Raw genomic sequence first — 15,377 nt, 5'->3', positions numbered from 1 at the left:
CAAATCAGATAGGTTTTCAAGACCTTATTGAATATACATTGAGATTATTTGCATACAATGAGGCACTACATGCAGATTTCTCATGCATATTCATTAATTATAGCCTGCAAAAGTGCCCTGTGTGTGGACTGAGGACAAGAGGTTACACACCCCCCTCAGGATTTGCCTTAAATGGTTTAATCAACCTCATTTCTTGTCTATACATAACACATTTTAATTGCGGGTATTCAAAATAGAATAAAGTTCCTTCCTCCATGTACAACTGGACTGCTAGCAGAGTAGGCAGGTTGTGTCCATGGCCCCAATTGTTTTTCCTGAGGTAATTGGTGCTGCAGCTCCCTACAAACACCAGAGGGGTAAGCACCCCCTTAAGTGCTCCTGTTCTTTATCCTTCATGGATCTTGGATTCCACCACTTCAGGTTCGCAGGCACGGCAATATCTGAATAACACAAACAGAAATGGGAATAAGGAGGACCAGTACTGAATTATTCATTCTCCACCGCCCACTCAACTCTGTCAGTGTACCTGCCTTGGCCCATTGGAGCTTCTGCTATTCCAATGCTGAGACTCCCATCCACAGCTTGACCAATGGAGCTTATTCCTGCCCATGATTCAAGTTCTGAGAGCCCCAAACACAGCTCTACCAATACATCTCACTCTTAGGACTGCTGTATGTTCTGCTATTCCAGTACTGAGACTCCTCCCACCCCCACAGCTCTGCCAATGTACCTCATATTCCTGTCCTGCAGCACCCCTCAACCAAGTACTGAAAGCACCATACACAGCTCTACCAATCCACTCAGCCTTAGCCTCCAGTAGGCCCTGCTATTCCAGTACTGAGATTCCCCACCTCATACAGCCCTGCTAATGTACCTCACTTCCTACTACACCGATATCCCCCAAATACACGCATAGACTCTGCCAATGCACCTCACTCCTGCCCTTGTAGCATCCTGTTACTCCAGTGCCAAGACCCACATGGCTCTGCTAGTGTACCTTACTCTGTTCTCACAGCACACCCTGCGTTCCGGAACTAAGACTCTCCTCTCGAGACACACAGCTCTGCCACTGCACCTCAATCTTGTCCCGCATCACCCCCTGCCAGCCTCTTTCCATTTTAGAAACCCAGGACTCTCGCTTGCTGTTGTCTCACCAATCTGGTGGGGTTTGGGCAGATTCAGGTTCTCCATGATTTTCACAAACTCCTCCAGGTTCTTGGTGAGCAGAGGGTTCAGCCGGTCTTCTCCTCTGCCACCGTGGTGACACTCTGACCTGCTGGCAGAATGGCCCATTAGAGCAGCAATTCCCCAAGTGGCTGCACATTTCACCCTTGGCCTATGCACCAATTTTCAAAGGGAATGCAGGCGTGTACGATCACTGGGAAACGGGATGAGTGGAAAGCATGCACCTTCATTTGTGCCTGCCTTTTCTGCAGGGAGAATTTTGTCATACAAAAGATGTGCAGAGTTGAAAATCAAACCTCATGAGTGCATATCATCCCTCTCCTCCCCGGGAATACCTCCCTCTGAATGAAGCGAAAGTCCACACGCTGTGGACAAGGCCCACTGAGGGAGGGCACATGTCAAACATTCAATTTGTGTGGTTAAAACCCTTTTTAGCTGCATTGATGTCTCTGAAACTTGGCTTCTATGGCCAGATTTCCCCAGCATCAGACGCTATACAAATGGTTCTCACCCTGCCATACAGAGCTGCAGTTCACACAGGGCGATAAGTCACCAAAATATGAGGTGGTCACTGTTTTCTGGAATATTTTTTGTGTAAACCTAAAATGCCAGGCTGAGTCAGACAAAAGGTCCATCCGGCCCCAGCAATCCGGCCTCCAACAGTGGCTACTAGGCCAGAAGTAGCCAGCAAATCCCAAAAGTAGATCTATTTCCTGTTACTCCCATGGATAGTGATGGCTTTCTCTAGTCTACCTGGCTAATAACTGGTTATGGACTTTTCCTCTAGGAACTTGTCCCCACCTCCTTTAAATCCCGCTATGCTGGTTGCCTTGATCACATCCTCTGGCAACAGATTCCACAGCTTGATAGTGCACTGATGAAAAACGTGCTTTCTACGATTTGCTTTGAATCTGGATGTTTAGTATTATTTGTTAGGGTAAATAACCACTCCATATTTATAAAATGAAGAGTGGGGTGGAACAGGTAAACTTCCATCATGTCCCCTCTCAGCCACCTCTTTAGCCTTTCCGCAGAGGGGAGCCATTCTATCCTCTTTATCATTGTTGTCCTTCTCTGCACCCTTTTCTAGTCTTTTTTTTTTTTTTTTAAAGATGGAGCAAACAGAACTGAACACACTACTGAAGGTGTATTCATAACATTACTCAATACAGAGGTATTATGATATTCTCCATTCCTTGCATTCTATTTGCTTTTTTTGATTGCTCTCACTAATTGAGCTGAGGATTTCAATGTATTGGCCACAAGGACCCCAAGGTCCTTTTCCTACATGGTGACTCCTAAGATGGAATCCAGCATTGTGTACCGTTGTTGGGATTATTTTTCACCCTTTGTGCATCATTTTGCATGTTTCCACATTAAATTTAATCTGCTATTCGGATACTGTTTTAATAACTTTGAATAATTTTGGATCACCTCACTCCTGGTTCCCTTTAACATATTCATAAATGAGCTGATAATCAGCACAGGTCCCCACTACAGATCCCTGTGGTACTCCATTAATTACCTTGCTCCATGAGGAAAAGGTTAGACCTCCCCTTCTCTTTCCTGTCTTTTCACCTGTACCAATCCCACAATAAGACCTTGCCTCCTGCACCTTGACTCTAATTTCCTGAGGAGTCTCTCTTGGGGACTCTGTCAAATGCCTTCTGAAAATCCAAATACACTATAGCAACTGGCTCACTTTTATCTACATTTATTTACATCTACAAAAAAAATTTAGAAAATCGTTAAGGCAAGCTTTCACTTTGCTACAAGCATTTCGCCTTTTTGCCCATTAAGCCATGTGTGTCTATGTGGCCAGTGATTTTCTTTTTTTGCCCAGCCCAAACATCAGGCTCACTAGTCTATAGGTTCCCAGATTAACCTGGAGCCATGTTTTAAAAACCAGCATTACATTGGCACCCTTCAGTCCTCAGGATTGATGGCTCTTTTTAAAATCATAGGGCACAGATTATTAGTAACAGATTTGCAGTTTCGTGTTTGAGTTATTTTAGGACTCTGGGGTAGAGACCATCCAGTCCCAGTGATTTGTTACTCTTTAGTTTATCAGTCACATCCTCCAGAATCACAGAGGTTTGTTTTAGTTGCTCAGAATTATCATCATTAAAAGACTGTTTTGGGTGTGGGTATGTTCCCAATATCCTTCTCAGTGAAGACAACTGCAAAGAATTCATTCATTTCTTATGCTATGTCCTTATCCTCCCTGAGTATCACTTTTACTCCTCTCTCATCTAGTGGCCCAACTGATTTCCTCAAAGGCTCTGGGTTTCAAATGTAGTGCAGTTTCATAAAGCAAACACAGACTACAGAATACTTTGACAGAACATTTCTGGTCCCCAAAGGGGGCATATAGACTTGTGGCTCTGTTATCACAACCTGACAGTCTGTACATCTTACTTCACTGTAAGGCCAATACTCGGTAGGCCAGCAAGTGGGCAATTTATCCAGCTAAAGGATAACGTGGCCTGGATATTCAGTGGGTTAAATGTCCTGCTTCAGGGGTCGAATCTTCCAAATCCTTCGGTGTAGAGCCTCATTCGATTTTTAATAGAATCATTCCCAAACTGGCAACTAAAGTGGCGTCTTCCACATTCTTTCGTTGGCGGTCTGAAGACAGGACCAGGGTGGTCCGAAACGTGATCACGTCGGGACTTCATTTAACATCCCGTTTTGAGCTAAGTATTTCAATTGACTGAGTGAGATTTTACTGATGGATTAGAGCTTTTTGAACTTATAGTTTGCAGAGAATTCATTTTCCCGTGGCAATATTTTTTGAAACATTACAAGTCATATAATTAATAAAGTAACATGACCTTTCCCACGTTGGGTCTGATTGACATACAGACTCGGTTGGCAGTGGTCCTACATAATTTACTTAATAGAAATCTGTATGCATGTGGCGTGCTAAAATTGAAAAAACTGACCTAGAAACCTTATCATATTATCTTGTACTTGTACTTCAGGTTTCGAGATTGTGTAGTTGGGCTTATTTTGTTGTACTCTATTATGTATACCATTGTAAGAGGGGGTACATTTAACTATGTGAGGTTTGGGGGGTGCAGTTTTACATACACAGTAGGAGGTACGAATAGCAAGGTTGACATCACTGCAGATTCTCTGCTGTTTGAATCGATGAAAGGTACAAGAGGAGTTGATTTGTACAATGGTCTCTCTACCAACCTTGTTTAAAGCTAAATAGTAGAGTGACATTGTTTTCTACAGAAGCTCTCTCTCAGCATGTGCGATAAAAACCTTTTTCCGGTAATGCACTCTGTTGTGCACTGAACAGCGCATAAAGCGAAAAATAGCACAGGTGCGATACATGTATTGTACCATTTGGAAATTACCTATGCGATGCGGGAGAAGGGAAATTGGCCTAACCACACACACACACACTTTTTTTTTTTTTTTTTTAAATCATGGGTGCTATTTCCGCTATATTTACAGCATTTTGATAAATCTAGGCCTAAGTTAGCTGGATATAGGTGAAAATTGGCTAAATTAGCCAGATAACCTTTCCCCGCCCTGGGAACCCCTATTTATCCAGCTAAATTTTAGCTGGGTAATGTGTTGTGGCTAAACTCTAGCTGTATATGTGCCCCAATGTTCAAAACGTTGCTATTTATCCTGATAATTTGTGAGTTATCCAGCTAAATGCCTTTGATTATGGACCCCTTTAGCCCTCCAAAAAAAAAACAAAAACAGCGCCCAGTACTCACCAGTATAATCATGTGCTGGGTAGAGCAGACAGGTCTCTGGCAGAGTGAAGATCTTGCTATGGACAGACGTGTATAGGGTCTTGGGGTTACCTGAAAGTTTACAAACATAATGTTATCATGGCCAAGCATCACAGATCAACAAATCTTGGTCAGATTGTGAACGATTCATGAAGTGATGTTCCCACTCCCTCCCTCCAGCTCAGTAATCTCATCCAGATATTTCACTCCCCTCACAATTTAAAATAGCACTTAAAAGTGGACCATCAAATTGTTCTTTAGAACATAAGAACATGCCATACTGGGTCAGACCAAGGGTCCATCAAGCCCAGCATCCTGTTTCCAACTGTGGCCAATCCAGGCCATAAGAACCTGGCAAGTACCCAAAAACTAAGTCTATTCCATGTTACTAAGTCTATTCCATGGGGGAAGCTAACTAGTGAACTGGCTGGAGCATTACAAACTGCATAGTGCCAGCCCAAGAGAGGATTCTTCTGGTTCCTGTGCAGATAAGCCTTTGCTATAATTGAAATTAATATATAGTAGAGATTCTGTGCATAATAGAACTCTGTGTTTTTATATTCCTCTACCTATGCTCTGATTCAAAGTCTCTAAGCTCTGTGTAAAAAGATACAGTCTCTAAATCTCCCTTCTTTCTAAACTCTGACTCAATTTCTGTGGTGCTCTCTCTGGGGGGAAAAAAAACAAAAAAACCCAAAAACAAATCTGCTGTGTTTTTCTTTCACTTTTCCTTCTAATCAGTTCTCTGTGCTTGATTAATATCTGGGCTCTCTGTGTAGGAGAACTGCTCTGTTTATAACTTCTCTAAGTTTGGTATTGTATATTAGATGTTGGTTCCTTGCTAATTGTTTGTTTTTAAGAATCAGTATACCTGCATTTCTCTTATTGTATAGCTGTTCTTGAATAATCTGTTTAATATTGGCACATAAGGCTGAGGGATCATTTAATAGCTAAAGGACTATTAAAGTTCCAGTAAGTGTCCTGCTCTACCCAGCTTGTCCCAGGATAAACTGTTTGATTCCCACCCACCCCTGGGGTTAGTTTTCTAATATAGACTGACTAACTTAACATTAGCAACAAGATAAATTAGTAAATTTTAACAGCTAAGGAAATACCAATCAAAATACTCACCAAAATGAGGACTATCCAATGTAACTGTTGTGGAGCCTTTATTCTGAGGGAAAGCATCTGGAAACTTAGTTGTGCACAGATTGGGCAAGCTCTATCTTCTTTGAAAAAGGAGCTGACTGAGGTTATAGCTCAATTAGCTTCAATTACAAGTACACCCACATTGCATTACTCAGAAATTAATTCCCCAATACCAAAGAATAACCAGGAGTCAAGAAAAAGAAATACAGTAGGCTCAGGTAGGATAACACATGTGTCCTACAGTCACCCATTCTTGACTGATGGGCAGCCAACAAGTATACCCCCCAACTCAAACAGGTCATTAAGAAATTCATTAAAAACCAGGATTACAGTAGGCTCCTGGTAGAATTAGACCAGTGATGAGAAGACACACACGGTATCAAGTGCTACAAGAACAAAAGCCTTCCCTATATTAAAAACTGAAGAAGTTCTAGAGAAAAACATTGAACTGTTACCAGAAAAGAGAAAAAAAACCCAATGCATGCAGAATTTCAAGATCCATAACCAAAGGATAAAACAAATTGAGATGGATGACTTTGTCATCAGTGGCAAAACTGCAAAAGGAAAGAGTGAAGTGAATATCAAATCTCAACTAAAGTCTCATAAGGAGTCCAGGAAAAGCAATAACCTTAAAGAGGGAACCTGGAAAGCTGACCACAAATGCTCATAGTTTGGGAAATAAAATCCCCAGATCTGCAGGCCCTAATGACAGAGGCAAAATTGGACATTGTTGCCATCACAGAAACATGGTTCACAGAATCTCATGATTGGGATACAGCAATACCAGGCTATAACCTGTTAAGGAAGGACAGAATGAATGTGGCTCTTTATGTCAGAAACAATATCCAAGTATCTGAGCTGCAAGGAAGTTGGGGCAATGAAGAAGCACTATGGGTCGTCCAAAAAAAGATGACGGAGCATCCATTTATATTGGAGTGGTTTACAGGCCTCCAAACCAAAAAGAAGAGCTGGACAGAGACCTGATTGAAGACATCCTTAAGATAGGAAAGAAGGGAGAAGTGGTGATCATTGGTGACTTTAATATGCCAGATATAGACTGGAAAATCCCATCTGCAGAATCTAAAAATAGTAGAGCGATAGTGGATGCCATGCAAGTAACTTTGTTCAAACAAATGGTAAATGAACCCACTAGAGAAGGAACTATACTCGACTTAGTGCTCACTAATGGAGATAATGTCTCTGATGTCCAGGTGGGCGCCCACCTCAGCACCAGTGATCAAATGGTATGGTTTAATATCACTAAAAAAATATGGAAAAGAAGCACAAAGACCCGAGTTTTACAGTTCAAAAACACTGACTTTGAAGAAATGGGGAAGTACCTAGAGGAAGAACTAAAAGGCTGGGAGAAAGAGAGATGTGGATCAGCAGTGGACCAATCTAAAAGGAGCAATTACCAAGGCAACTACTCTATATGTTAGAAATGTAAAGAAAAGCAAAAGAAAAATGAAACCTATCTGGTTCTCAAAGGAGGTGGCTGACAAAATTAAGGCTAAAAGAACAGCGTTCAAGAAATATAAAAGATCCCAAAGGGATGAGCACAAAGAATAATATTTGAGTCAACTGAGGGAGACAAAGAAATTAATAAAGTCGGCAAAAAGTCAAGCAGAAGAGATGATTGCCAAGGAGATAAAGAATGGTAACAAAACATTTTTCAGATACATCAGTGAAAAGAGAAAAGTTCAAAGTGGTATAGTGAAATTGAAAGGTGGAAATGATCAATGCGTGGAGAGTGACAAAGAAATGGCAGAAATATTAAACGAATACTTCAGTTCTGTGTTCACTAAAGAAGACCCTGGAGAGGGACCATCTCTACACAACAAGAAACTGGAAGGAAGTGGAATAGAAGAAAACCCTTTTACAGTAGAAAATATATGGGAAGAGCTAAAGAAGCTGAAAGTGGACAAAGCCATGGGACCTGATGGGATTCATCCAAGGATACTGATGGAGCTCAGAGATGTGCTGGCGGGTCCGCTGTGTGACCTGTTCAATAGATCCCTAGAAACGGGAGTGGTGCCGAGTGATTGGAGAAGAGCGGTGGTGGTCCCGCTTCACAAGAGTGGGAATAGAGAGGAGGCTGGTAACTACAGACCGGTTAGCCTCACTTCGGTGGTGGGAAAAGTAATGGAGTCACTGTTGAAAGAGAGAATAGTTCACTATCTACAGTCCGGAGAATTGCTGGACCAGAGGCAGCATGGATTCACCAGGGGAAGATCCTGTCAGACAAATCTGATTGACTTTTTTGACTGGGTAACGAAGGAATTGGATCGAGGAAGAGCGCTCGATGTCATCTACTTAGATTTCAACAAAGCTTTTGATACAGTTCCGCACAGGAGACTGGTGAATAAAACGAGAAGCTTAGGAGTGAGTGCTGAGATGGTGACCTGGATTGCAAACTGGTTGACGGACAGAAGACAATGTGTGATGGTAAATGGAACTCTCTCTGAAGAGAGAGCGGTTTTAAGTGGTGTACCGCAAGGATCGGTGTTGGGACCGGTCCTGTTCAATATCTTTGTGAGCGACATTGCGGACGGGATAGAAGGTAAGCTTTGTCTTTTTGCGGACGACACTAAGATCTGCAACAGAGTGGACACGCCGGAAGGAGTGGAGAGAATGAGACGGGATTTAAGGAAACTGGAAGAGTGGTCGAAGATATGGCAGCTGAGATTCAATGCCAAGAAGTGCAAAGTCATGCATATGGGGAGTGGAAATCCGAATGAACGGTATTCGACGGGGGGGGGGGGGGGGGGGGGGGGGGGAAGGCTGATGTGCACGGAGCAGGAGAGGGACCTATGGGTTATAATATCTAATGATATGAAGTCTGCGAAACAATGCGACAAGGCGATAGCAAAAGCCAGAAGAATGCTGGGCTGCATAGAGAGAGGAATATCGAGTAAGAAAAGGGAAGTGATTATCCCCTTGTACAGGCCTCACCTGGAGTACTGTGTTCAGTTCTGGAGACCGTATCTACAAAGAGACAGAGAAAAGATGGAGGCGGTCCAGAGAAGGGCGACCAAAAAGGTGGAAGGTCTTCATCGAATGACTTATGAGGAGAGATTGAAGAATCTAAATATGTACACCCTGGAGGAAAGGAGGAGCAGAGGTGATATGATACAGACTTTCAGATACTTGAAAGGTGTTAATGATCCAAAGACAACGACAAACCTTTTCCGTAGGAAAAAAATCAGCAGAACCAGGGGTCACGATTTGAAGCTCCAGGGAGGAAGATTCAGAACCAATGTCAGGAAGTATTTCTTCACGGAGAGGGTGGTAGATGCCTGGAATGCCCTTCCGGAGGAAGTGGTGAAGACCAGAACTGTGAAGGACTTCAAAGGGGCGTGGGATAAACACTGTGGATCCATAAAGTCAAGAGTGAAGAGTGGGTGGCTCGCCAGAATGATGGCTACTGCCTGGAGATAATACCCTTATTCAATAAACATACACATGGTTACTGTGACTCCAACATCGCTCTAAGCTTCAACAGCAAGAGGAAATGTGGAAAAAAGGATTTGCACTCACAAAGCGGGGAGTAGCTGGCTTGTTACGGCGGTTACTACCCCAAACCAAATAAGCCTGATACTTCATTTTCAATGCATATCCAGCATAGCTCTCTGCTTCAACGGCAGGAGAGAAGAAAAACTGATACTTCACGCATAACCAGCACAGCTCTCTGCTTCAACGGCAGGGGAGAAGAAAAACAACCAATAAGAGCTGAATAACATAGTCTGGGTCAAACAAATAAGCATGGGTGTAGCTTGCTTATTGCGGCGGTTACTACCCCTAACTAATCAAGCTTGATATTTCACTTGGATGCAGCTCCATCACTGCTCTCTACATCAATGGTGGGGGTGGAAGGGAAATAGAACCAAAGAGCTAAGAGAAACAGATAAGTATGAGAAAAAAAGTGTGAAGCTTGCTGGGCAGATTGGATGGGCAGTTTGGTCTTCTTCTGCCATCATTTCTATGTTTCTATGTTACCCTTGCTAGTAATAGCAGTGGCTATTTTCTAAGTCAACTTAATTAATAGCAGGTACTGGACTTCTCCTCCAAGAACTTATCCAATCCTTTTTTTAAACACAGCTATACTAACTGCACTAACCACATCCTCTGGCAACAAATTCCAGAGTTTAATTGTGCGTCGAGTGAAAAATAACTTTCTCTGATTAGTTTTAAATGTGCCACATGCTAAGTTCATGGAGTGCCCCCTAGTCTTTGTATTATCCGAAAGAGTAAAAAACCGATTCACATCTACCCGTTCTAGACCTCATGATTTTAAACACCTCTATCATATCCCCCCAGAGCCATCTCTTCTCCAAGCCAAAAAGTCCTAACCTCTTTAGTCTTTCCTCATAGGGGAGCTGTTCCATTCCCCTTATTTTGATAGCCCTTCTCTGTACCTTCTCCATCGCAATTATATCTTTTTTGAGATGCGGCGACCAGAATTGTACACAGTATTCAAGGTGCGGTCTCACCATGGAGCGATACAGAGGCATTATGACATTTTCCTTTTTATTCACCATTCCCTTTCTAATAATTCCCAACATTCTGTTTGCTTTTTTGACTGCCGCAGCACACTGAACCGACGATTTCAATGTGTTATCCACTATGACACCTAGATCTCTTTCTTGGGTTGTAGCACCTAATATGGAACCCAACATTGTGTAATTATAGCATGGGTTATTTTTCCCTATATGCATCCCTTGCACTTATCCACATTAAATTTCATCTGCCATTTTGATGCCCAATTTTCCAGTCTCACAAGGTCTTCCTGCAATTTATCACAATCTGCTTGTGATTTAACTACTCTGAACAATTTTGTATCATCTGCAAATTTGATTACCTCACTCGTCGTATTTCTTTCCAGATCATTTATAAATATATTGAAAAGTAAGGGTCCTAATACAGATCCCTGAGGTACTCCACTGCCCACTCCCTTCCACTGAGAAAATTGTCCATTTAATCCTACTCTCTGTTTCCTGTATTTTAGCCAGTTTGCAATCCACGAAAGGACATTGCCACCTATCCCATGACTTTCTTTTTAATTTTATGTTTATTGCATTTCAATTTTAAATTGAAACAAATATATGGATACTTATGTTTATACATTTATTCCAAAGAAACTGTTCTAGTCCACATAATATCACATAGCATGCAAGACATAGGAAATTTAAAAAGAAATTGAAGTTACTAGGAGCAAATAATAAGAAAATAATTTTGTCACAATTATTCTAGTCACCTTTTCCACATTAAACATTTATTTATTCCCACTTAAAATAGTATTTAAGGGTGAGTATCCAAATAATTTCAAAGCTGTTCTGGGGTATTAAAGATATACCTATTATCTCTATGCTTTATAAAGCATCTACACGGGTATTTTAAAGGTGAATTGCGCCCCTCTGTCTAATACTTCTTTTCTTAAAGCAATAAAGTTTTTACTTCTCAATTGGGTTACTCGGGTAACATCAGGGAATATTCTTGTAGGAAATCCATAAAAATCTTGTTTTTGGCATTTAAAATGTTGTTTTAATACTGCAACTCTCTCTAGGAGAGATGTAAATTGAACCAAGAGTGTAGCCCTGCTATCAACATGCTCCTCATAAGACTTTTCCAGGAAGTCAGTTAAATTCAAGTTTCCTTGATTTTGTTGATCTTTTTCTTCTTGTGATTGTTGGAGGTAATACATTTTAAATAGTGTAGGTATAGAATTGTCAGAATACTTCAAGATGTTCTTTAAGTAACTATTAAATAAATCCCCAGGTGAAGCTAGATGTATTTCTGGGAAATTTAGCACTCAAATTAAATTTCCTATTCTGATTTTCCAAAACTCAATTTTTCCTTCAGTTTCTACCACAGATTTTATCAGATTTGTTTGAACTTTCTGAATTTCCTCTAATTGTAAATCAGAAGAATTAACTTTCTTTTCTAACTTATCTATTTCTTCCTCAATAAAAGGTATTATTTTTTAAGGCTTCCTGGACAGTCTTAGTGAGGTTATTTATTGACTTTTGAATATTCACCATCATTAATCCCAATTCCTCAATAGAGAACTTTGTTGGAACTATAACAGGCACATCCATAATTCCAACCTGTTGTATATCCCCTTTTAACTGTTTTGATGTCCCGCTCTCCCGTTCTGTTGACAATACAGAGCAGTCCTTTAACTCGACATTAAAATGTTCACCTATATCGTCAGTAACTTTAATTTCATTCAAATCATCATTCTGAGAGTTTATGAGTTCTTTTGTTGTGAATTGAGTTTCTATTGCCCTTTTGGATGGAGGGACAGGTTTTTCTGAGGCACCGGGTGTAAGAGATGTTTCATTGGCCAGATAGCACAGCGCAGGAGCAAGAGAAGAGCTATCAGCGGCCCTTTCCGGTGTGATTGTGGAAAAGACTTGAAAGCATTCCTTAATCATCATGGGTTGAATCATCTTATTCGGTGTAGATGTTAAAGAGGTTTCCCTCAACTTTGCTTTCCTCTTAGTATGAGGCATAGCGATTTAATAATACACGAACAATTAGATTCCACAAGATTAACCCAACCAGGAAGCTTGCAAGTTAGACAATAAAAAAAAAAAAAGGCTGTACTTAACTTGATGGTGTTCTCCTTGGCAGCAGCCAGCAAAACTCCGTCCCACTCCGTTCCAATCCAGGCTAAGCCGCGCGCCCCTTGGCCATGTGCGGCTTAGGCGTCGCGCTGGTATAGGCGGATTTTATGCCTATCCGGCTCCTCCTCCAAATGCAGACATCACCGACTCTCCAACCCGGAAGCAGCAGGAAATCCACGGGTCTCTCGGCAGAGAAACTCCAGGTAAATTTAAGGAAATTCTCGGGCCCTCTCAAATGAAGACCCAGTGGTAAGGGTCAGGTTGCGGCTATCCCATGACATTTTACTTTTCCTAGAAGCCTCTCATGAGTAACTTTGTCAAACGCCTTCTGAAAATCCAAGTATACTACATCTACCGGTTCACCTTTATCTACATGTTTATTAACTCCTTCAAAAAAGTGAAGCAGATTTGTGAGGCAAGACTTGCCTTGGGTAAAGCCATGCTGACTTTGTTCCATTAAACCATGTCTTTCTATATGTTCTGATTTTGATGTTTAGAACACTTTCCACTATTTTTCCTGGCACTGGTCAGGCTAACTGGTCTGTAGTTTCCCGGATCACTCCTGGAGCCCTTTTTAAATATTGGGGTTACATTTGCTGTCCTCCAGTCTTCAGGTACAATGGATGATTTTAATGATAGGTTATACATTTTTACTAATAGGTCTGAGATTTCATTTTTTAATTCCTTCAGAACTCTACTGAGTAGTAAATCACCTGGCCCGGATGGGCCAGGTGATTTACTACTCTTCAGTTTGTCAATCAGGTCTACAACATCTTCTAGGTTCACCGTGATTTGATTCAGTCCATCTGAATCATTATCCATAAAAACCTTCTCCAGTACGGGTACCTTCCCAACATCCTCTTCAGTAAACACCGAAGCAAAGAAATCATTTAATCTTTCCGCGATGGTCTTATCTTCTCTAAGTGCCCCTTTAACCCCTCGATCATCTAAAGGTCCAACTGACTCCCTCACAGGCTTTCTGCTTCGAATATATTTTTAAAAGTTTTTACTGTGAGTTTTTGCCTCTGTGGCTAACTTCTTTTCAAATTCTCTCTTAGCCTGTCTTATCAATATCTTACATTTAACTTGCCAACGTTTATGCATTATCCTATATTCTTCTGTTGGATCCTTCTTCCAATTTTTGAATGAAGATCTTTTGGCTAAAATAGCTTCTTTCACTTCCCCTTTTAACCATGCCGGTAATAGTTTTGCCTTCCTTCCACCTTTCTTAATGTGTGGAACACATCTGGACTGTGCTTCTAGAATGGCATTTAACAAAGACCATGCCTCTTGCACACTTTTTACTTTTGTAGCTGCTCCTTTCAATTTTCTTCTAACTATTTTTCTCATTTTATCAAAGTTTCCCTTTTGAAAGTTTAGCACAAGAGCTGTGGATTTGCATACTGTTCCTCTTCCAGTCATTAATTCAAATTTGATCATATTATTATCACTATTGCCAAGCAGCCCCACCACCGTTACCTCTCTCACCAAATCCTGTGCTCCACTGAGAATTGGATCTAAAATTGATCCCTCTCTCGTCGGTTCCTGAACCAATTGTTCCATAAAAATGTCATTTATTCCATCCAGGAACGTTATCTCTCTAGCATGTCCTGATGATACATTTACCCAGTCTATAATGGGGTAATTGAAGTCTCCCATTATTATCGCACTACCAATTTGGTTAGCTTCCCTAATTTCTCTTAGCATTTCACTGTCCGTCTCACCATCTTGACCAGGTGGACGGTAGTATACTCCTATCACTATAGTCTTCCCCGACACAGAAGGGATTTCTACCCATAAAGATTCAATTTTGCATTTAATCTTATGCAGGATGTTTATCTTCTTGGACTCTATGCCATCCCGGACATAAAGTGCCACACCGCCTCCCAGGTGCTCCTCTCTGTCATTGCGATATAATTTGTACCCCGGTATAGCACTGTCCCATTGGTTGTCCTCCTTCCACCATGTCTCTGAGATGCCAATTAAGTCTATGTCATCATTCACTGCTATACATTCTAATTCTCCCATCTTATTTCTTAGACTTCTGCCATTAGCATACAAACATTTCAAAGTTTGTTTTCTGTTTGTATTTTCATTCTGCTTTTTAATTGATAGGGATAAGTTAGAATATTTTAGCTCAGGTGAGTTTTTAGTTACAGGCACTTGGACTACTTTTCTAATTATTGGAACCTCACTGTCGGGATGCTCTAATTCTAATGCATCATTAGTGTCCTTTAAAGATACCTCTCTCCGAACCATGCACTGCTGAGCGACTGTCTGCTTTCCCCTTTGTTCTAGTTTAAAAGCTGCTCTATCTCCTTTGTAAAGGTTAGCGCCAGCAGTCTGGTTCCACCCTGGTTAAGGTGCAGCCCATCCCATCGGAAGAGACTCCCCCTTTCCCAAAAGGTTCTCCAGTTCCTAACAAAACTGAATCCCTCTTCCTTGCACCATCATCTCATCCACGCATTGAGTCTCCGGAGCTCTGCCTGCCTCTGATGACCTGCATGTGGAACAGGGAGCATTTCAGAGAATGCTACCCTGGAGGTTCTGGATTTAAGCTTTCTACCTAAGAGACTAAATTTGGCTTCCAGAACCTCCCTCCCACATTTTCCTATGTCATTGGTGCGCTCATGTACCACGACAGCCGGCTCCTCCCCAG

At 41.5% G+C, this 15,377-nt stretch overlaps 1 protein-coding gene across 1 annotated transcript in view; it reads right to left on the bottom strand.

Annotated features, from left to right (window-relative positions):
- Positions 1–155: 155 nt before the first annotated feature.
- ETHE1 (ETHE1 persulfide dioxygenase) overlaps positions 156–15,377 on the bottom strand; it is a 36,392-nt gene continuing 21,170 nt past the window's right edge. The window contains 4 exon segments of the mRNA XM_029576451.1: positions 156–440; positions 1,155–1,236; positions 1,239–1,273; positions 4,926–5,015. Of these exon segments, the coding sequence (XP_029432311.1) occupies positions 340–440; positions 1,155–1,236; positions 1,239–1,273; positions 4,926–5,015 (308 nt within the window). The 3' untranslated portion in view covers positions 156–339.

The sequence above is a fragment of the Rhinatrema bivittatum genome, chromosome 14 (genome assembly GCF_901001135.1).
Source record: "Rhinatrema bivittatum chromosome 14, aRhiBiv1.1, whole genome shotgun sequence".
Lineage (NCBI taxonomy): Eukaryota > Metazoa > Chordata > Amphibia > Gymnophiona > Rhinatrematidae > Rhinatrema > Rhinatrema bivittatum.
This window is presented reverse-complemented; position numbering and strand designations above follow the sequence as displayed.